At 38.3% G+C, this 21,897-nt stretch overlaps 1 protein-coding gene across 1 annotated transcript; it reads right to left on the bottom strand.

The window, feature by feature from the left end:
• Window positions 1-620: 620 nt before the first annotated feature.
• LOC103467131 (hyaluronidase-2) lies at window positions 621-16,991 on the bottom strand. Its single transcript, XM_008413221.2, has 7 exons — window positions 16,609-16,991; window positions 5,701-6,298; window positions 5,226-5,474; window positions 4,952-5,098; window positions 4,745-4,831; window positions 3,658-3,852; window positions 621-2,771 (listed from the first exon to the last, which is right to left on the bottom strand). Exons 2-7 carry the CDS (start codon window positions 6,253-6,255, stop codon window positions 2,391-2,393), a joined length of 1,614 nt encoding a protein of 537 aa, XP_008411443.1. The 5' UTR covers window positions 6,256-6,298; window positions 16,609-16,991; the 3' UTR covers window positions 621-2,390.
• Between the last annotated feature and the right edge of the window lie 4,906 nt (window positions 16,992-21,897).

Genomic DNA, 21,897 nt, shown 5'->3' with positions numbered 1-21,897 from the left:
TTCTTTGCTCCTTATTGTTGCTTACATTTGCTACAAAAATGTTTAGAAGTGCCAACTTTGAGCAGCAAAAGCAACACGGGGCTTTCTAAAGGAGCTAGTACAAAAACATAAATATATATTCTAAATTAATCTGAAATGAGCCAAATGGCTTTGTCAAAACTGTTTGCAGTTTTGAATGTGAAAGAAATTAGACATAATGTAATATTAATTGGTTGTATGTGAGTACATATCTTGAATTTTTCTTGAGTTTGTTTTAAAAGAAAAATAACATTTACTTAAACATAACAAAGCACACACTCTGCCTCTTTGCTGTGGCTCAAGGAAAACTCACATGGATGAAAAACTGTTTTATTGTTTGCTTTTGCACATCTAATGATGGGTTGTGCCTCATACCTTAAAGCTTAATAAAATCTCTCTCTTTGTTTTTAATTGTTCACCATTTCTGTCTGCCTGTAACAAGGTGCTGGTGTAGTTTCACCAAAGCTCAGACAGGGGAGGCCAAAGATCTCAGAAATTCAGCAATTTTTCATACAATGCGTAATGTCTATAAATTTAGATTTTTTTGTATATGTCAAAATTGTAGCCCAGAGAAGGTCAGAGATTCATATTCTGTGACTTTTGCTTACAAACTAGTCATTGGCGGCTGTGAGAACAAGAACATCCCTTGATCTGAATCTTTTGCTCAGTGCATTTTCTCTGTTTACTCCCAGTTCTGGAGAAAGTGCAAGTTGAAAGTTGTTTTCCATGATGGATCCGTCCTCTGTGTGATCCGACACTAGAGACGACCTCCCGTGTAAAACAATATCTGGAGTATGAATTGATTTATTAATCCTTTAGATATATAACAGAGCTAAATATCTTTTGTAGGATCTATTAATGCTTCTGCGTTTTTGTTTGAGCTCACTTTTTACAAGACTTCCTTCCATTTTTATTCAGTTTTTTAAAGCAGATTTAATACATCACAGTTCTGTACAGACAAGACATAAATAATGCTAACAACATAAATTACAAAAGTATGGATCATCCATAAAATACTACAAGCTCGTAAAAGAGAGCGGTGTGAATACAATCAATTGAAGACCAGGTAAGCGTGGATACTTTTTGAAGAGTTGTTTTTTATTTTTTTAAGTGAAAGGTATGAAAAGGTTTGACGGCTTCAGTAAATTATTTATTTGGAGTAACGGTCACTGTGCCTGAAATTCACATCATACGGCGTGGAATCAGCAGAAAAACATCCTCTGAGTGTGGAAAGCTGAGAGTAAATTAGTAATATTTGGGATTTAACACTATATTAAAAATTAATAAAATTAGGTGATGGTTAAGTTTCCCACTGTCTTTTCAGCTGCACTGCATTTGGGTTGCAATGCAAAACCCCCCCCAAAAAAACCATCGGTTGTGACTGTTTATGGATATGCGCAAATGAATTGTTGGATTATACACACGTTAACTTTTCCTTTTGAGTTTTTAAGAAATCAGCTACAACAGAGACTCAAGCGTTTGTGCCTGCGCTGTTTTAATGGGGCTGATGATGTAGGAATGATCTCGGGAGGCTTTGGCAGTGTCGCAGAGGAGCTGCACTCCTCGGTGTGTTGCTGTTTGCGTTGGGGCGAGGGCCACACCGCAGCATGGTGGCGTCCTGGCTGACGGCCTGTGGTTGTCGGGGATGTGTCGGACTGAATGCACCCCACAGAGACCTGGCTGTGCGAATGTGGATCCCTTTCTCGTAGCATCTCGCCTGTGGGATTCCGCTTTCAAATTCTGGACTGATGCCTGTCTGACAGGATTCTGGGGTTTCTTTGGTAAAGCAACCAAACTATCACTTCCCCCTTCGTTAGTCAGGGCTCACCTGGGAACCTCTGGACAGAGCTGGGTCAACAATCCCGAGTCCTTGGTGGATTTTAAAATCATTCACATGGTTTGGTGGTGCCAGTCTTTGAGGAGTGGAAAAGCGATAACCTTTTAAAATAATTTCTATCATTGACCTTCAACTCATGAAATGTCTTTTTAGATGACTTGGAAATGGAGAAGAGGAGATCACAACCAACCCGACGTACAAAGATCAACAAGCATGTAAATGTGAGGAGGCGGAGGTGTGGGTTCAGTTTTCTAAAGTTCTGCCACGGTACATAAACCTTTACATTCGATAGCCAGCCCACACAACAGCTGTTTCCTTCTCTGTACCACCGTGTCTTGGCACATTCAGTGATATCTGCTCTAAATATAGTTTGAATTCCTTTTGTTAAAAATAAAGTGAGTAATTTCGCTACAAAGCAGCAATCCTGCAGCTGTCGGAGACAAGACATTTTGAAAGGCATTTTGTTGAGATTTGTACTTGCAGTTCACACCACAGACCTTCTTTGATGAAGACCAGGTTAGTTTTGATTTTAAGGTCACAGGCATAAGCATCCAGCCCCCAGCAGCAGGAGCAACGTTTGTAGGGTCGGGGCAGCTAGTAGGTTCGTACCATTGTCTGTCTGTGTTTCTACTGGAACTGTTTGACTTCCAGTACCAGCAAAATCACTTCCTCTAAACAAACTCTCAGAGGCACTTTTTGTTGTGGAAGCTGTCCTGGTCTCCGCCGCGTTCCCAGTGTTTCCTTCAGCTTTTCCTCCAACAGACACGCCGTCCTTGGGGGGCTGCCGTTCAGAGATTTCCCCATCTGCACTCTTGTACCACTGGCACTGGAAGTCTTTTTTCCAGATCTCAGCTGGATCTGGTTCAGCCGCTTTAGTCTCTGCATCTGGCTGCTGGGTGGCTTCTGCTCCCTCTGCCTGAGAGAGAACGATAAAAGTAATCCTTTTGTTTTCGAAGATTAAATCCATTATTTTGACATTTTACAATGTCTGTCCTATCTAGAGTAGAGATTAAAAAAAAAAAACAGTCACTGACATTTCGTCGTGCTTAGTTAAATCTTTAGTTGTTTTTTTTCTGGTTTGAAATTATCACAAAAAGGGACTTTATGAAAAAAAAACATGTTTATATGTCGAAGCAAGGCAAAAAATTAGGGCTGCAAGCAAACCAGCGAATATTTTAGTAATCAACAATTTTATTGACTATTCTATTATTTAATTACTTAAGCCTTTTTATACAATATTAGACGTACATTAAAAAGGCAAATAAACGAATAATTATATTCCTTATTTTAAATAAAAATAATAATTTCCTGAAATGCAATAATATAGCATTCCTTTAGTGTACGCTTCCTCATTTGTGGCTAAAAAAAAGACAAAGAATCTTTTTTGTTTGTATTTATTTGTATTTTAAACATTTATGTATGTCTTTTGTACAGCTTTGGATGACAGTGTTTTTGGGGTTTTTTCAGCAAATGTCCTCTCTTTATTCTACGTACTCCAGTTAACTATAATTGATTACTAAATTAATTGACGATTATTTCAATAACTGATTAACCACTTTTAATCCGAATAATCATTTCAGCCCTACAGAAAATAGCTGCCAACTTCTGTTTATAGTTTGACGTGGCAGATAAAATTCACATGTTTGCACCTGTTCCGACAAGAGCACAATGTCAATCAGTCAAGTTTATTTGTGTAACACATTTCAGCAACAATGCAGTTCAAAGTGCGTCACATCATAAAAACACAAATTCACAAAGTCGGAGAACACACAGATGTTGCCTTTAAAATCCCACTTTCCTACCTTTTCTGTTGACTTGTCTGCAGCACTGGGTTGGGACGGCAGGTGGAGGTAGGCGGAGCTGTCTGGGTTTTGACGGACACAGCGACCCTTCCCCTGACAGAGGGAGGAGGAACAGGACTGAGTCGCAGTGGTAACGTTGACGGCGTAAGGGCCCAGGACTTTGCGGACAAACACGGCCAGGTCTTGGCACTCTCTCTGAGGAGAGAGGGGCAGAATTAGACATGAGCAGATGAAGCATACAGGGCAATGGAGGCAAAAAGCTGAGCAAGTTTGATTCGCAAAGACCAGGTTTGACGGGCCCTGATTAGTGCACTCAGGTAGATTCGCCAAATGATGCACGAGAAAGAGGTTGGAAGCAAAAATGAGACGGATGGATAAAAAAATTAAACAGTAGAAAGGTTCTGGTTGAGCAGGAATCTTGAAAAATAATCACCTCTCGCTGTGTCTTACAAAAGTGTTTAACCTCAAAGTTATTTTATAATTTCGAAACCACAAATTTCAATGTATTTTATGTAATAGATCAGCAGGCAGTCGTTCTTAATGCTTTTGCAAGTAAAAATCGGATCTTCCCTGCAGCTTGATGCTGCCACCACCATGTTTCATTCCAGGGACGGTGTATACAGAGAGATAAGAACTATTACAGTTTACTGTTTGCCACAAGCCAGGAAACAGCAAACATGTAGAAAAAATATATTCTAGTCACTTGGGTGGGGAACAAAATGAACATTTTGTGCTGTAATGTTTCTTTCCAAAGAAACTAACACTGCACATCAATCTAAGTACACTATGGAAACACATGGTGGTGACAGCATCATGCCGTGGGGCTGCTTCTCTTCAGAGGGCACAAGAAATCTGGCAAGTTGATGGAAAGATGGATGGAGGTAAACACAGGCTGGCTAGAGGTTGCAAATCACGGCTCTAAACATACAGACGTAGCTACAAAATGTCAGCCTTTTGATGACCTGAAGCTGGTAGAGAGCAACTCGGTGATAAAATCCCAGTTATATATGGAATATATCCAAAGTGGGATACTTGTATAACAACGTACACACAGTGGTTGCATGTTGGTGTTTCTTCTGCACAGTACCTCTGTTTTCATCTCACTTCTATTCCAGATGACAACTCCTGCTGTTCCCATGGCAGCACATTCTCCTATAGTGTTGATGAGGTCAGCCTTAAAAAAAAAAAGAAAGAAAAGAAAAGCAGGTTTTCCCAAAGTATGTTTTAGTCACTTCATTTATGGTATTACACTTTAAGATTGCTGGACGTTTTGTTTCTAAACGCTGTGTCTTACCTGTGATAGGAAAGTTTTGCTTGAAACATACACGCTCTTTACCAAAGGAAAAACAGGGAGATTAAACTCTGCTCCAGCCACCGATGCTACTCGTAGTGATTCTTTTATTTGACTTGACAGGAAGGACCTGGCTGCCACTGTCCCACCCTGGAGAAAAATATAGATTTAAACAACATACCAAGTACAATTACATTCATGTTTGGTTCGGACCCCCACACAGTCCCCAAGTCCACAGAAGTGGATTCTGTTCTCTATCTATAATGTGATGTGATACCTGCCGCTTCTCCAGGGTCAGGAGGGGGAAGAGCGCAGAGCTTCTCTTCCACAGCCACAGAAGCTCATCGTTGAGGGCCATCTCTGCAGGGGGGCACTGGCCGCTGTAATTGCCTAACTGCGTCTGGGTGGGGTCACTGTTATAGCAGCTAGGGTAAGGGGAGAAACCCCACAATGCCTTGGGCCGCAACCTTTTAACCTCCCGCAGAGTCTCCACCATGACTGACTGAGCCGCTGCCTCAAAGTCCACCTGTGGCAAGATGAGGATATCTGTCAGAAATGTCCGATAAATTCCTGTTATCCTGTTAATAGACACATTAGAACTAAACGTCAGGAATTCCTGAGCTATGACAGGTAGTATGAGAATAACTCCTCCATCATCCTTCTGTAACAGCAGCTTACATCATATTTAAATAATATTACACTCTTTTTCTGTCTCTTTTGCACTCCCATATCCCCTGACCTCCTTTCCTTACCCGTGACCACTTCTCCACTTCCTCTGGGGTCCATTTAGGGAAGAAACTCCGGAGCAGTTTCCTGGAAGCCTCCAGGTACATTGCTTGTTTCTCTTGGTTTCTTGACCACTGGGGGACCCATTCTGCCCAACGGAGGACCCCCAGGCCGAGGTACCGGGGCGCAGGCAAAGCCGCCTCCAAGTCTTCCTTCGTCTTCTGCACATGCCCATCCAGTCGTGTGTGCTGTGGAATCCCTCCGTTGATTGGTGTGTTTTTGTCCAGAAAATATGGGTAGTTACCCAGCGAATCCTCGTAAAAGACGGACACTCGACCCTCCCGTTCCATGCCAAAGGATGTTGGGTTTAGGCGACTGGCACAGGAAGAGTCAGGGACACCCCAGAAGATAATGAAAGGCTGTCCGGACAGGAGTGGAAGACGGGCAGGCTCTGCTGGACCAGCATCAGCAAAGGAGCCGATCGAGAACAGGAGTAAAGACGAGTAAAACAGAAGAGAGCGCCGTGTGTGTTTTGGTAGCGGCTGTGGATCTGGATGGAGCTGTGATTCGGCCCACGCCATTGAAGCAGCTCAGCTGTTCAGGCCCTCACAGCCAATCATGTTGCTGGAAAACACAGTTATGGAACAAAGTCAATTCTGATTAGTGATGGAACAACGGTGAGCAGGAGTGACAGGTGTACAAATCACAAGATACGCTTAATTTTCTGGAAGACTCTGGGATACAGCTTGGTGTATGCTGAGGGTCGAGGAAACAGGCAAAATAAGAAAAAATAAAAGATGTTCTGGCATTTTTGTCTTTCACAATATTTACGGTTTTGATTTTTTTCTTTTTTGAGGGGATCAAAAACCACCTGCCTACGACTCCACAAACCAGTAACCTCACTGGGGACATTTTGTGCTCCATCTTATAGTTAGTCATTTTAAACAAGTTTCTATGTTCTAACTATTTTCAACTTAAATGTATAAATATGTACATTTTTTGCAAAATGCTTATTTGGGTGCTCAGTTGCACCCAAATAAACAAAAGTATTAGACTTGCATGAGCCAGGCTTTCATTGATTGATACCATTTGTGTTTTTCTTTAAAGCCATCATTAACTATGCAGTTTTGACTAATTCAGATTTTCAAGGACATTAAAACATACAAACTCACTTGTGTAAACTTTGTTTTTGTGTGGCTGATGTTTGTGACATCAGCCACAAAATTAAAACATGTCACAGATTCCTTGGTATTGTTATAAATCGAACAAATAAGTGACTATAATATTTACCATATTATTAGGTCAAAACAAATATCCCTAAGCTATTTTTTATTTGTGTATCAAAGTACAAAGCTGTTTGTTTGCAGACCAAAAAACATGAGAGGATTCAGTGTTTTTTAATGAGCAGAAAAGAAACCCCCACCCAAATGTTCAGGACTGGACGAGGCGCTCAGCAGTCAGAGCTGATTTGGATCAGGGCGGCTCGGCAGTGAGGTTTGGATCTTGTAACAAATCAATACGCAGAGAAAGCTTTTCATTATGGAAACCCAGTTATCATTATTGAGCTTCATTAGGGAGACATTTAGCTGATCGAAGGTAGATGAACTGCTCCACACTGTCTGAAAAGCCACACTTCTCTTCAGCAAACATCTAAAATATCAGAAATCAGAAAAATAGAACAAAATTGAATTATTTAAATGGCAGCTATATTTTTGTACAGTATGACAATTATGCTAAATTATAGTGTTTTTATTTTGAGCTGTCTTATAAGAACTTATTAGAGATAATGAATTCAAAGTATTGTAAGGTTTTAAATGGTGCCTAAAGACTAAAACATGTCTTTAAATGAATCTTCACACTGCCAATCAGTAAAACGATACAACGTCATCCTCTTTTTTTTGTCTTATGTAATTGTTTACAGTTTTTTAAATTGGCAACAGAAAAAAATCTATATTTAATATCTTCCAGCTTGTTTCTTTCACCAAGAAATTGTCACATTTTGGTGACTGAAGCTAAACAGTTGCTTGTTAGTGGTAGCGACTCTCGTCGTGAACACAAATAGCTGCATGCTTTCTAACAAGCCATTAAAAAACGGAAATGTCCCTCTGTGTGAAAAGTGACTGGCGGAGACATAATAGATGCTGTTCCAAATGTCACGAAATTCCCCTAAAACACAGCAGAGTCCTGCTTGTTGACAAAAACACAGATTGGGGACACCAGCATCGTCTTCCACTCATACCATGTAGCATTTCTGCTGCAGACATTTCTAATTATCCTGCCTCGTTATACTAATAACTGGTCTAATATTTTTAAATATAAAAAAAATCGTGAACCCTAACAAGATAGCAGGTGTCAGTCACCTACTAAGATGTATGAGTCAAAATTCGCATCTGTTGACTGTGTTTTTTTCGTATCTGAATCCTTTGTAGCACGATGCTTTATTGATGACGCCTGTGTGAACACAACTCGCCTGAGGTGACACACGGCATGCAACACGTTTCCTGTAAATTGTAGTAACTTAAACTGACTGTACTTTCATTTTGTTAATAAATCCAGCTTTTTCAAGGAAGTGCCACTGAAAATGTCAGTGTAATCCCAAATGGAGGTTTGTGGTAATGGATGTTGACAGGTGTCAAATAAGCCTCCAGACACCCAACATTTAAAGCTACTAAGTCCACTGTGGTCAGAGGTCACAGTATGGAGAGTCCTGCTGGTCTCTGACTGAGCAAGTAGAAAAATGTGGGCAAAAACAAAACAGCAACTTGGGTATAAACATGATTCATTATTTAGTAATGATTTTTTCTTTTTTTGTTGTTGTTGCTTTGAATGAATCTAGTATAGTTTTATTGTGGGCCATAATGAGATATTGCTGGCAGGGGAATCAATCATTATTACTGAAATGAAGCCAACATGGAAAACATTCAGTGCATCAAATGTAAAGAACACATCTGGATTTCTGTTTTCACCTTTTTGTCACACTTAGTGTTGAATTAGATCTTCAAACTAATTTTAACTTCACACCAAGATAACCTGCATGAAGACAAACATGAGTTTTCAAACAATGATTTTATTTAACTGGTTGCGCCTCTCCTAACAGCGCTGTCTAGGAGTGACTTTTGACCCACTTTTCTTTACAGAATTGTTCTAACTCTGCCATACGACTTGCTTAAGGACATCAATCCCACACAATCACAATCGGATTAAAGCTGGGATTTGACTAGGGCATTCCAAAACCTTTATTTTGCGCTCTGAGAGCCATTCAGAGGTCGACTTCCTGCTGTGGTTTGGATCATTGGAGCGCTGCATAACCAAAGTAAGCCTGACCTGAGGTCACACAGTCCTTTCTTAGTCAATTTTGGCAAGTTGTCCTGATGCTGACCAAGCAGAGCAGCCCCTATTATCACTGTTTTTGACTATAAGTAAAATGTTCTATTCATGAAATACTGTTAGTTTTACATAAAAACTAAACTGGACCTTCAAAAAATGTCCAATTGTGTCTTACCAGTCTACAGAATATTTTCTCAAAACTCTTTGGGATCATGTAGATTCAAATTCAAAAATACATTTTTGATTGACGGTGAAATTAAATGCATTGTTGATGCATATTCATACACATGTTCAGCAGCGTTGTTTTGAAATCTCCCATAGATGTTACATGATCACGCTGATCTTTTGGCAGCTCTGTTCTAGGAGACATATTAGTGGATTTAAAAGATTTAAAACATGCATCTCTGTTTTTAATGCATTCTGATTCAAGATTACCGTCTCTCTTAGCAATTTCGATACAAACAAAATTTCGACTTTTGGCAAAGATGGTTTCTCTCCCATCAACGGCATCTTCTTTTTCCAAAGTGACATTAATTCGGCCTGTAAGTGTTACCTTTTTTATTCCAATAGCTGTAATCCCATCATGATGGATGTAATCCCTATCTCTCTGCTTGTAGTGAGTGGTAAACGTGAGAAGTGGCTAATCTGTTCCGGATAAGCCTCTTCTCTGTGTTTACTTTTCTGTTTGCTCAAACGCTCATCCTGAATCTGCTGCTTCCTCTGTTCAAAGTTGGAAAAAAAAATTGTAACTCACTTTCTTTCTCTCTTTTTTTCAATTTTTAAGATAATTTGCTGATAAAGTATCTTATTTGGGTTAAGTAGCAGGTTAAATACTGCTTTTTTTAATATGAATAAACTACTTTAAGATTACACTTTTTAGCAAAGCTAAAAAGTCATTTTTAGCAGAGAAACAGCGTGTGATTTTTCTACGGAAAGTGTTTCCCGCTCGCTTACACCTCACAGTAAATGTGTTTTCCTCTCCACCATGAAAGCTTCTAATCTGTGCCAATTAGATAAGAAATAAATAGAGGTCTGACCTGCTGGGAATTTGATTTCTTTTTTTAAATAATCCTTTTACTCGCAAATGAAGGTTGAATGCTATCGTCGTCATGCTGCTAGACGTTATTATTGCTTACGGGAAGAGGTTTCTTTCAACCCAGTGTCGTGTGTTTGGTTTTCTTTGACTTCGAGATAGAAATCGAAGCTTTTCATTCTAAATTAGAGAACTTATTTGATGTTTCCTTTTTCGTATTCGTAGCCTTGAACGTGTTATTTTCTGCCTCTCTTTGGCAGTGCTTCATAGTTTGCTTTTTTTTTTTTTTTTTCCTGCGGCGCGTCGCTCGATAAACATGGGGGAAAACGAGCGCGAGGAGGCAATGAGGACGTGAAAGCGGCTAAGATTAGGACGATAAATGCGTCACTTCATCTGGAGGCCAACAAAAGGACCAGTTCAGCTAGGCGGCAACAAGTCAATGTTTACCAAACAGTTAAATGGATTAGGTTGGAGTCATAGAGCTGTTCGACCACACAGGAGCTGCCGCCAGTCGAAAGTTTGCTCCGTTTTTCTTTATGCTCGATGACGTTGACACACGCACTCGTCATCCACGTTAGCAGAACACGTTTACAGCCAGCGCTGACATTATGACACTTTGTATGATTTGCTAGTCCTTGAGAATTCACTTTATGCTCCTCCGTGTTCATAAAAATAAAATGTTTACCTTTTCACACACGTCTGCAGTTTCCTCTTTTGCTTTTCATGTTATTTATAGGTAAGTTAAGCTGTACAATTTTATCCATTTCACCAAAACGTGGTGAGCTACAGCACAGATACAGTGGGTGTTTGATTTTTATGTGATGGAACATTATTGATAAACTGAAGCTCTAAGCTTTTTTTTTTTTTTGCTTCATGCAGAACAGCAGCACAGCTTAACAACCAATAAGTTGATGGTGTTCCAGACATAAATACCACAACTGTGTCAAACCAAAATAAATGTCCCTGCAGATTTAAAATGTTTCAAACCCTGCATATGCATACAAACTAGCTGCTGTTTGTAATAAGCACACCAAAGAACAATGCTAACAGTGAAATATGACTAATAATGCAAGTGGATTCTCCAAATTAATCACACAGTTCCACTTTGAACAACTTCCACACCTGTTCATGTCAGCATCTTTGGTTTTTAGTAGAGCTCATCTCTGCTGTCATGAGGAATCTGCAGCCACACCTCATGGACAAAAGCCTCCAGTTCCTTTTTATTGTTGGGTTTGTGTGCTGCATTCGCCTTTTCCAAATACAACCTGAATTTTTCAATAGAGTGCAGGTCTGTTGACCATTGCAGTATCTTCCAGGACTTCTTCTGAAATCGAACCTTAAAGAACTTCGAGATGTGCTTGTGGTCATTGTCCTGCTCAAAGCTTCAGATGCTTCATTGACAGGTTGACAGTTTTTTTAAAGACTTTCAGATATTTGACTGAACCCCACAGCACCACTGAGCCTCTGCTATGCATCATGCTGTATTCAGCATGCTTATTTCTACCTCCTCCAGACGTGCAGTACTGCTGATTCATTGGCCCAACAAGTTCTGGTTTTTCACTCATCACTCGCCAAAATAGAACCGCAAAACCGCTTTGGATTATTTATAAAGTCCAGGGAATATTGGAGTTTTTGGCTCAGTATTTGTATGACTCTGACGATATTAGTGCTTGGAAACTGAAACTGCAGTGGCTGCTGCAGCAAAGTCTTACCGCAGGTGTTTTGATCACCTGCAATGTGATGCAGCCACTATTCCTTTAGCTCTAGCATGTGACGTAACTACACAATGTTCTGTTTCAAGCACACCTAATTCAACAAATGAAGCCATTGGTTAATGGTATCAGGTTGGTTTGAGACCATGCCTGATTTGTAAATGTATTTACAAATCAGCCATGATTGTGTTCAATCATTTGCAGTAGTCTGCAAAAGTTGGATTTTAGGTGTCATTTTGACCAAATCCTTGTAATAGTAGCTTTATTAAACTATTAAAACATTAATTAATTGAAAAGTTAAAGGTAAAAGTGTGAAATTTGTTTATTGCTAACACCTGAGCAATTTCGAATGGTCCATATGGGGGGGATTAAAATAATTTGATGATTTGTAGAGGTGGTTAAGCTACCTACGTTTAGGTGATTTATTCTAAGACTACAAACAAAATACTACAATAACAAACAGCTGTAATAAAAGCCTTAAATCAGTCAAACTGATTTAAACTCCGTTGGAAGTACTTCTCAGTATTTTCGCGCGGGTTTCTTGGCGCCTCCTGTGGTTTCTCCTCAGGTGAACCTGGCCAGGTCCGATTAGTAGGAACTAATGAGGACCGCGCAGAAAAGCCGGATCAGCGCGTCATTGCACGGACTGTCCGCACAGAGTTATGGGCAACTTTTAACGTAGTGTTTTCATTTGAAAGTCAGGACCAGCTGGCCTGTTTTCAGAGATCTTATTTTTAATGGTTTAGTGTTCAGGTCAGATGATGATGATGATGATGATGATGATGATTGTTGGAGTAGAGGGAGGAAATCGTCTCCTATGGCCTTTTGAGTTTCTCTGTCTTTGTCATTTTCTATTTTATCCATTGGTATAATGTCCTCTAGCTGCTGGACCCATATTTCACCTCTTCTTGGGCTCTTTCTTATGAATACACATCATAATACAAATCATTTGAACGTTGAAATATTATCCTATGATATTTATTGACATAATATTTGGAATCAATCAATAACTTTTTTTTTAAAATTTTGTCAGTAAAAGTGATGAAAATAACACTTTTATCTTGATTTCACAATGCTTTTATGTATAAGGTCAAAAATCCTTGTCTGAATACCATTGTGCTCGCTTTGTTAGGACGGCAAAACCATTTCTGTCGCACAAAACAAGTTTTAAGAGCGTTCGGCGGTGCCGTGTCAGTCGAAGGGAAGCAGCAGGATGGACGGTTTGTGGCGACAGGTGGGAAGGGTTACGTTAGGTTGGATCAGACAGCAGTGCATACCAAATCTAGCACTAAATGCTCAAGGTTTGTGAGGTTAATTCCATAAGAAGAGTTCGTACAGCTGGAACTGAGAAAAACAAGGACAGCCCACGGTCGCCTGCCTGTGAGGAGAAGACTGAGAGTCCTCGTGTTTAATTTAAATCAAAATAAATCATTGAGAATTTGTCAAATACTGTAGATATTTACACATAAAGATATCAAAATTGTGAGGTACATTTGTTATCAGCCCACCTGAGTCAGTGCTTCAGCTGCAACTAAAGCTGTAAGAATAACAGGCCATTTGTCAAGATCAGCTCAGCCCCAGTTTTACACACATTTGTTTATGACATTTTCTATTTTGCGAAATAGTTCAAGATAAGTCACATTCGTGAACATTGGCTTTCAGGCCTCGCAAATTCTTAATCTGATCGAGGTCTGGCCTTTGACTGGACCTTTTTAACACAAAGCTCTGGCTTGTATGTTTAGAGTAGTTTTATGGGAATATTAAGGTAAACTGCAAACATAAGTTTATGTGGGTTGTTTCAGTAACATATTCAGATTTTGTATGCATATCTATATATTTTGAAAATTGAAAAGATAAATTTGCTTTACTTTTCAAGTTATGAGCTACTTTGTGTTGATCTGTCATATAAAAACCCAATAAATATTATTGTGTAAAGATCCTGAAATACGCTTAATAGCTAAACTGAATTTTGTTCCAGGATGTCCCTCAATATTACTTGATCCAAGTTATAAAAAGTTTTTTTTTAATTCAGTGTAGTTTTTGTAATTCTTCCCAGAAAATAAGATTTGGCATTTCTAAAAAAAAAACAAAAAAAAAACTGTTAAACAGGAATGTCTTGACCCAGAGAGTTTTTGCTTTGCTTTAAAAAAGAAAAACTCATAAAATACCTAGAAAAAGCCCCTCTATAGCACTGATTTTTGTGCAAACATATTGGTGACTTGCTATATTTTAGTAATTAAATCATTGAGTGAAGAGTTAAATTGCATTTAGCAATTAGATCCACCATTTAAGATCCTTTTAAGCAAAGCAGCTCTTCATGTGAGTCCTTCGTTAGACGACAGGTCAAGTCGACGTGCAGCCTGTGCATAACTGAGTTTAATATGAATCACCGATTTAATAAAAACATGCCCATTAATGTGGTGGAGCGGGCAAAAAAGGTTTTCCCGGTGACTAGCAATGAATCACGGTTTCCAAGAGTTTCAATAGAAATCTTTTTTAAAGATTTAAAAAAAAAAAAGGCAAATATGCAAACCAGTTTACAACTTGATAAAGTTTTGAGTTCTTTACAGTTTGTCACTGCTTAAAAAACAATGTAAGTGATCCTTCACTGTCTGATTCAGTCTGTGGTGAAAGCTGGTGGGGACAGTGAACAGGGATCATGTTTCCCTCCGCTCTGCTCTTTCCCCTCACTGCCTTCTCAGCAAATTTGTCAAAATGGCTAAAGTAAAATGTTTGATTTATGGTGCTGCAACAGATCTGCCTTGAGCACTTTCTTACTTCATAACACCATCAAGTTTCTTGCCATCATGTTTTTTATTTTCCAAAACCAGTGAAAGTCCGGTCAGTAGTCAGAGGGCCGGAGTTACAAAAATATTATGTGGCTGTAAAGAAAATACAGTCTCAAATAAACACAAGCCCATCATGTTATAGCTGTGAGCTATGTTTCTGTGAAACACTAAAGAGCAGGCCGGCTTACCAGAGCAGATAGCACAACTAACTAACCTGATGTCAGCGTGTTGTGAAGCTTTATAAAGATATAAAGATTTAAAGATAACCCAAGATAATATTACTTTCCCAAAATGTAATCTTATTTTGTGCAATATGAACTTGAAAGCTACTTCTAAATTTTGAAGATGTTTTGGATTTTTCTTCTAGTGTCATAATATTAGTTTCACTATCATGACTGTTACATTACATTAGCTGTGGTGGGAATAACATCTACTTTTATGGTTTAAATAAAAACTATTACTTGATGACACATATTTTTTTTGTTCCTACCATGAAGCAGTTTAACATGCTGACAGAATGTTTTGCTGGCCCATGCCATGTTTGTGACCCTTAAGTTTGCATTTGAAATGTCCAAACTGAGATAAAAATGACTGAACTAGATCCGTGTCGGCTGAACGTTCGAGGTCTGTGAGAACATCTAGACAGTAGCCACATTCACTCTCTCTCTCAAACTTGGGTTTAAATTAATTTTGAACATAAACTAAGTGTTAAGTTGATGATTGACAGGGATTTAAAGACAATATTTCTCAAGTCGCAGTTCTAATATATTGTCCTCTCAATAATTATATCTTCCTTTAACGTAAGGAGTCACTCCGGTCCTGCTAAACTTTTAACATACAGAGATTTTGTTTTAATATTCTTGTTCTTATCTTCTTTTAGTTTAATTTATTTGTACTTGTTAAGAGAAATGCAAAAACTGTTTCTGTATAACGTTGCAATGCCATGTTTAAAATGTCCCAAGTATCAATAAACTATTTCGAAAGAAAAAAAAAACTCCCTTTAACTTGGAAGGTAAAATTCAATCTGCAAAACAACAAAATTATTATTTATATTAACAAATGTGTGTGTAGTTAATTCATTTTCAGTTTTTATTTTATCGCTAAAGTAAGTCTGAACACTGACTGGTAGGACTAATAATTTAAATGTTAAATATTAATAAAATTGATTAATATTTAACACTGCAGCATTATAAAATTTAATATATTAAGATTTAATGAAATTATACTTTAGGTTGTAGTTTTGCGCCTTTTTAACAAAAAAAATATTTTCTATACTTTTATATACATATATTAAAAGTTATAAGCCTATTCTTTGCTGTCATGTGGACTTTGATATTTTAACTGTAGGTTTTCTTATTTCATTCTTAGGATTATTGTGTTTCTTTAATGTTTTTTTATTACACTAATTCTGCTCTGCCTTCAAGTCTGCTGCTCTCTTGTGTGATTCTCCCAATTATCTAGTTAACCTTTTGTTATTGTCTCTGTCTAAGTACGGAGGTAAACTTTTCTTGGCATTGTCTATAGACTTTGACTGGGCCATGTCTGAGCTTGCTCCCTCTAATCATTTGCCCACAACAGGAGCTCTCCTATGACATGATGTACAAAGATGGAGGTTTATCATAATTAAGCTCCATCTATGATCCAAACTTATGCGTTCAGCAGTTTGTAAATGCGATACGTCTATTACCTTCCAGTGCGTAGTTATTACTAACCCTGATTTGATATGGAATTACATTAATCCAGTTTAGGAAGTCTTCCAGAAGATTGGATTTAAATAAAGACAATAAAAAACCTCACTTAGCTTAAGTCAGTTTAATCTGTAAAACATTAAGCCAGGTCAAAACATTGAAAAATGCAAAATATGATGAATGACATTTTTGTAATAGTGTCTAGAAAGGGAGCAAGCTGCATGCTGATCACATAGGTTTTAAATTTGCAAGCTATATCATGAAAAAAATTGCTGGGAAAACAAAATAAGCAACTTAATTATTGCTTGTGCCACTTGCTCAAACACTAGAGTAGCAAAAGACAGGCTGTATGCGCTGCTGGCAAGTCAATGAAAGTTAAACTTACCCAGGCTAATATTCCTGTGTCCTGTATTTAGGACCACCACGTTTCTGCTCCTGGTTCTGAAATGAATGTTCTTCCGTCTTCAGTTTCATTGTTTACTCCCCTGGTCGCAAAAGGCAGCGAATACTGCGGGATTTGTGAGGGCATGGGTGAGCTGTTCGTGCAAAAACATGCAGCAGAAAGAGGCTCCTTTCGCCTGAAGGAGGAAGACAGGAAAAGACGAGGAGGAAGAAAAGGAGATAAGGGGACAGAAATAGTCAAGAGAATTAAAAGGTGTCAGGAGAGGAAGAGAAGGTGAAAAAACTAAGAAGGAAAGATATAAAAGAGGTATGAGAGGAAGCCAAGCAGAGATAGAGAAGTCATTTGAGGTCTTCCCAGGAGATTGAAGGATGCTTGGCCAGCACCATGTGTGTGTTCACGTTCACAGCCAGGCTTAGCTTCCTTACTCAAAGATGGTAAGCTGGGTCAGTGAAGACCATGCTGCCTCACATGACCAGCGACGCTCCATGTAATCCAGTAATCCGCTGCTCTCCCACTGGGGCTCCAGGCTAGACAAAGCCATCTTCTTTCTTAATTAAGTATAATTTTTAAGTTTCTTAAACTTCCCTCCTCCCCCTCTGACTTTTTTTCCCCTCCCTCACAAATCCAAATCATCCTAATCTAGTTTACCCTCTGATTGAATCACTTGATCTCTTTGGATCTTTTGGTTAGCACTGAAGCTGTGTGAGCATGGACTCATCCACTCGCGACACTGTAATATAGTGAGTGGATGTTCACACAATGAATGAACAGACTCTTAACCTGGTTTAAGCATTTTAAAAAATATATATTTTTAAAAATATTAAAGCTGGTGACGCACCGAGGAATCTGATGATGTTCACCTTGTTCCGTCCTGTCCGTTTCCCAGCAAACGCATCAGTTAACCTCCTGTCTCAACATCGTTTATCCAGGCTGCATGAGAGCGAGAGAGAGAAACACTTTTAGAAAATACTAGGAAGGCTAAACAGGGCACAGCAATGTTGCTCTAGTTTATATTTTTTTTTTTAGGTTTCTACTTCTTTATGTAATTGATGTTGGATCGAAAAATGTGGCTGACCAGTTAGAAATCTCAGAGCCACGTTAGTCAATAATACAGGAACGTCAATATGGCCCTCATTTTTATAAATAGTATTTTTACAGTCTCTCCTCCTTTGCACACAGCATGCCAGCATATGCTAATGGATAATAAAAAAGCTAAAAGAATAAGAAAGCTAAAAGGACCTTTTTGATTGCTCTTCTTGTTCTTCCTTGTAATCTAATTCTTTCAGAGAAAAAATACTGGAATTTGCTAAAATCTGTATCGGCAAAGCCTGAAATATTCTGGATCTGGCCTCAAACTTCAGAATCTATTTTAAAATAATCCGGTTAAATCACTCAAGTGCATGCACGCAATTTTCCTTTATTCTCATCAGATAAAAATCTTATTTCCAGAGAAATGTTCACTTTTAGTAAGAATCGAATATTCATCCAAGTCTGTGTTTCAGGGATCTTTTTTTTATTTTTTTTTGCAACACAAACAGGTCATTTTACAATGAAGTAGAAGGAAAATCTTTGTTATTGCAAACAAATATCTCTTTTCACTCCAGCCGTACACCCAGGCACAGACCTTTGAAATGTCCAATCTTACTACCACATTACGCACATTGAACTTGATGAACTTTAAGGGTATTTTTAGAGCAGACCAAGCTAAAGAAGGAGGTTAGATAACAGTTTATGCTAGTTGAACTGCACCTGCATTCACCCCTAATTGTTTTGCTTCCTAACAGCTCAGACATTGTCGCAGTTGGCTGGTGTCCATCACCCTCCGCCATGAGTTAAGCAGCTGCTTCACTTACTGATCTTCTGTACAACGCAACAAATTCAGAGCTGGTTCTGCTGGGAGGTGACGGTAAATTCAAGAATTTCACCTCAGAAAAGCAGAGACTGTCTGGACTAAAGTAAAGACAACAAACACTCTTACAGCTGAACTGGGCTACATGCGGATCATTACTTAATTAAAAAGACAGTGAAAATGTGACTATTATTTTACTGCAATTTTAAGTGAAAATATGAACCATCCTGCAAAAGTTTGTAAAGTGAAATCTTTCTCAGATTAGGCAACTAAAAAGATTTTCTGCTCTTTAAAAGGGAGATCAGATTTACAAAAATGAGAATTAGATTTACAAAAAAAAAAATCTTTATGTCACCAGTGTCGTTTTCTTTTCCAGATCATTTTTTGATGATTTAATTATTTCTACTCATACCGAGTTGAACTTTGAACCTGTCTTTGATCATCCTACTCAGACATTTATTTCTCCACCAATCTCTGTCGCAGACGTTCATGAATCTCTGACAAAGGTGGAGTGTAAGAACTGAGCTTGTCCAGATAAAGAGATGAGACCACACTGACTTCAATAATTATCACTCAGTTCATATATTGTCTCTGTTGGTTAAGGCATTTTAATCCCTTCTTTTATGACCAACTCAACCATTTTCTCTCAAACAACAATGATCCTAAATTTCAGTGAGGTGACAAGCCAACTGATAGTAACATCACTGCAGCAATTACAAATGATGTGGTCAATTCATTTGACGTCAAACAACGTATGTCTATATTTATATCCATCTATCTATATTTTCTTTCTTCTTTCTTTTCTATTCCACTGCTTTGTCATTCCATCTCTGTCTATTAGGCTGCATGTCATTTTTTCCATTAGAGCTGTCGCTGCCACACAATAGCCAAATGACCCGGTCAAAGAATCGCACCTGTGCTCTCCGGGTTTTCTTCTAAATGCTCTACTTTTTGCTGTCCATCTCCTTGCCGCTCATGTTCTCTTTGCAATTTTCCACAGAAGCTGTCAGGATTTCTGTTTGTCTTGGTGAAAAGGTTTATTAGGATTAATGACCCTCATTATTATAGATGCTGCTCTGTCTTTTCACGAAGGTCTTGGCGGTTTTATGCAATCCTTGCTTTGACACTTCTTTGTCTCATCGACACATTGGACACGACGGCTCTCAAATAATGTTGAAGTATTTTGGGGGATTTTTACAAAAGAGATGAAAATAAAGCTAGGTGATAAGTAATGCACCTTTTAAACTTTATCTCTATTTGGAATTGATTGGCAGACTGCAGCTGTTGAAAGGATGTTATGCATAATTGAGCATAATTCACGTTTCCACATGTTTTTTTTTCTTTTGTTGTATGATTCTCAATATCTAACACACATACTTCCTTCATATTTAACAGTCTCCTGCTGAGGCATTTGCAGCAAAACTGTACATATTGCACCACAAGGACTTCATAAAAATATCCAACAATTGTCATATTTTATGTCAGTCAGTGTTTTCACTCTATTCTTCCCAGCTTCTATGTGTTTATGCATGTTTTTTTCCTCTCCACTAGCAACTACAGTATATTTATCTTGTTCTGGATTCAGAAAAATTGCAGTGAAAGTTTTTCTTTTATGTATTTGATTCTAATCACTATGTTTTTATAAACTTTAGTCAAACTCAAAAAAAAGATAAAAGCTTTAGGTACAGATCTAGTTTCTCAGACTGTTTACTGATAAACAGTCTGAGATTTTCTGTTGATAAAACAGAAAATCACACACCTTTTCTAGTTTTTTTTTTTAAATACCAGAAATTATTTGAGCTATGATCTCTTGTTTTGAACCCAAATGTTTTGGCAGTCAAAGTAAAAAAGAGGAATAGGAAATGTGCGTGTAAGTACAAAGTACTTTGATGTCCTTAGTTGGAATTATGTGTAATTTTGTGGCTTCTTCCACATTTTCAAAGTAATTGGATGCTTTTCCTGTTTATTGCTGATTTGATGTCACATGTTGCTGCTGGGTTTTCCATTTGCCAGCAGAAATCTCTATTAATTAAACTACATAACACGGGTGGGTAACTCTGCCCTCTTTAAGGAGGAATGAATGGTCAATGATTATAAAAAAAGGTCACAGACAATTCACATTGACCATCTCAGATGGAAGAATGCATCATATAGATTATATTTATCCAATACCCTCAAATGATCCGCTCTGATGCAATGTTTCCTTGGCAACAGATTAGTAAAGAGGGAAGAGATACGGATCTCAAAAAGTGGTGTGTTTGGATTGAAACTGGCGCCACTGGGAGCAGATAAGAGAGAACAGGAGGTTTGAAGGAAGAGAAATGTTTGGAGATCTATATAAAAAATATCTCTCATCAGGACACACTTTTTAATTTTTTATTTAATCGTTTCATCCTGATTTATTTAGTCTAATTCACACCTTTTCGTTATAAGAGTTCAGCTACCCAGATCTGTCAGCAGATTCTGTTGGGCTCCAGCCAGCGAGTCCCTTTCCTGTGGCATTTGAAAGCCCCCAGAAGCCAGAGTCATGCTGAGTGCACCATCAATTCTTGGCTTTGGAATTTATGCACTGCGTGTTATTGATGAAGAATTGATGCCATGAGGAGTGTAACTTTATAGCAAGGAGGTGCCGCTGGGTTCGGGCTGCCAAAACCGTGTAGGGTGAGGGGATAAAACTGTTTGCACAGTGGTTTTGTACTAATCACAGAATTAATAATCAGGCAAACACCCATTAATCTACAACACAATAACTGGACTGTATGTTGAAGGCATGCCATCAAGCTTAGCTTGAGATTAGATCTGATTTTTTTAGGTCTTAAGTCACTTCAGTTCTTGTTTTTATCAATAACCAAAGGTCCGGTTTTCTGATTCTGTACCGAAGAAATAAAATATTAAAATAAACCATACAAACCAAACCTTACATTCTGGGTTATCTGCTATGATATCCCTAATCATTTCATATAAAGTGGTAAGCAAAATTGGAATAAGATCAAAAACTCAAGTCAGCCACAAATCTTTTTAATCGTTTTAAGTTTTAAATAGTAATTAAAACGTATTACTTTCACCCATCATTACCTCAGCTCAAAAGAAAGCCAAGGGCTTTGCTGAAGACAGACATTGCAGTAACATGATGGTGCCACCACCGTGCTTTACTGTGGACTGCTGTTTATGCGACGATGGCTCCTGGGGTCATAGAACATGTAGCGTAGCATAACTTATTTTATCACTCAGTTTTGAACAGTTGAACATCATGTTTCAGTCTTGCACTGAAACATGATGTCTATGTCATTGATGATATAGACATCATCAATGATGAAGCGTATCAAGAAGACGCCACTGTTATGGAAATCTTTCCTCGAGTCAGACGCTCGCATAGATCTAACATTTTTGACAGAAAATAGTGACATCAATATATATATATA

The sequence above is a fragment of the Poecilia reticulata genome, linkage group LG7 (assembly GCF_000633615.1).
Source record: "Poecilia reticulata strain Guanapo linkage group LG7, Guppy_female_1.0+MT, whole genome shotgun sequence".
Classification (NCBI taxonomy): domain Eukaryota; kingdom Metazoa; phylum Chordata; class Actinopteri; order Cyprinodontiformes; family Poeciliidae; genus Poecilia; species Poecilia reticulata.
Note: the sequence above shows the minus strand (reverse complement) of the source record. Positions and strands in the feature narration are given on the sequence as shown.

Excerpts from the sequence above, each read along its gene's own strand:
- LOC103467131 (XM_008413221.2), bottom strand. The coding sequence starts at position 6,255 with ATGGCGTGGGCCGAATCACAGCTCCATCCAGATCCACAGCCGCTACCA. Across the intron at positions 5,099-5,225 it reads TGACCCTGGAGAAGCGGCAG|GGTGGGACAGTGGCAGCCAG; the intron begins GTATCACATCAC and ends ATTTTTCTCCAG. Across the intron at positions 4,832-4,951 it reads GCAAAACTTTCCTATCACAG|GCTGACCTCATCAACACTAT; the intron begins GTAAGACACAGC and ends TTTTTTTTTAAG.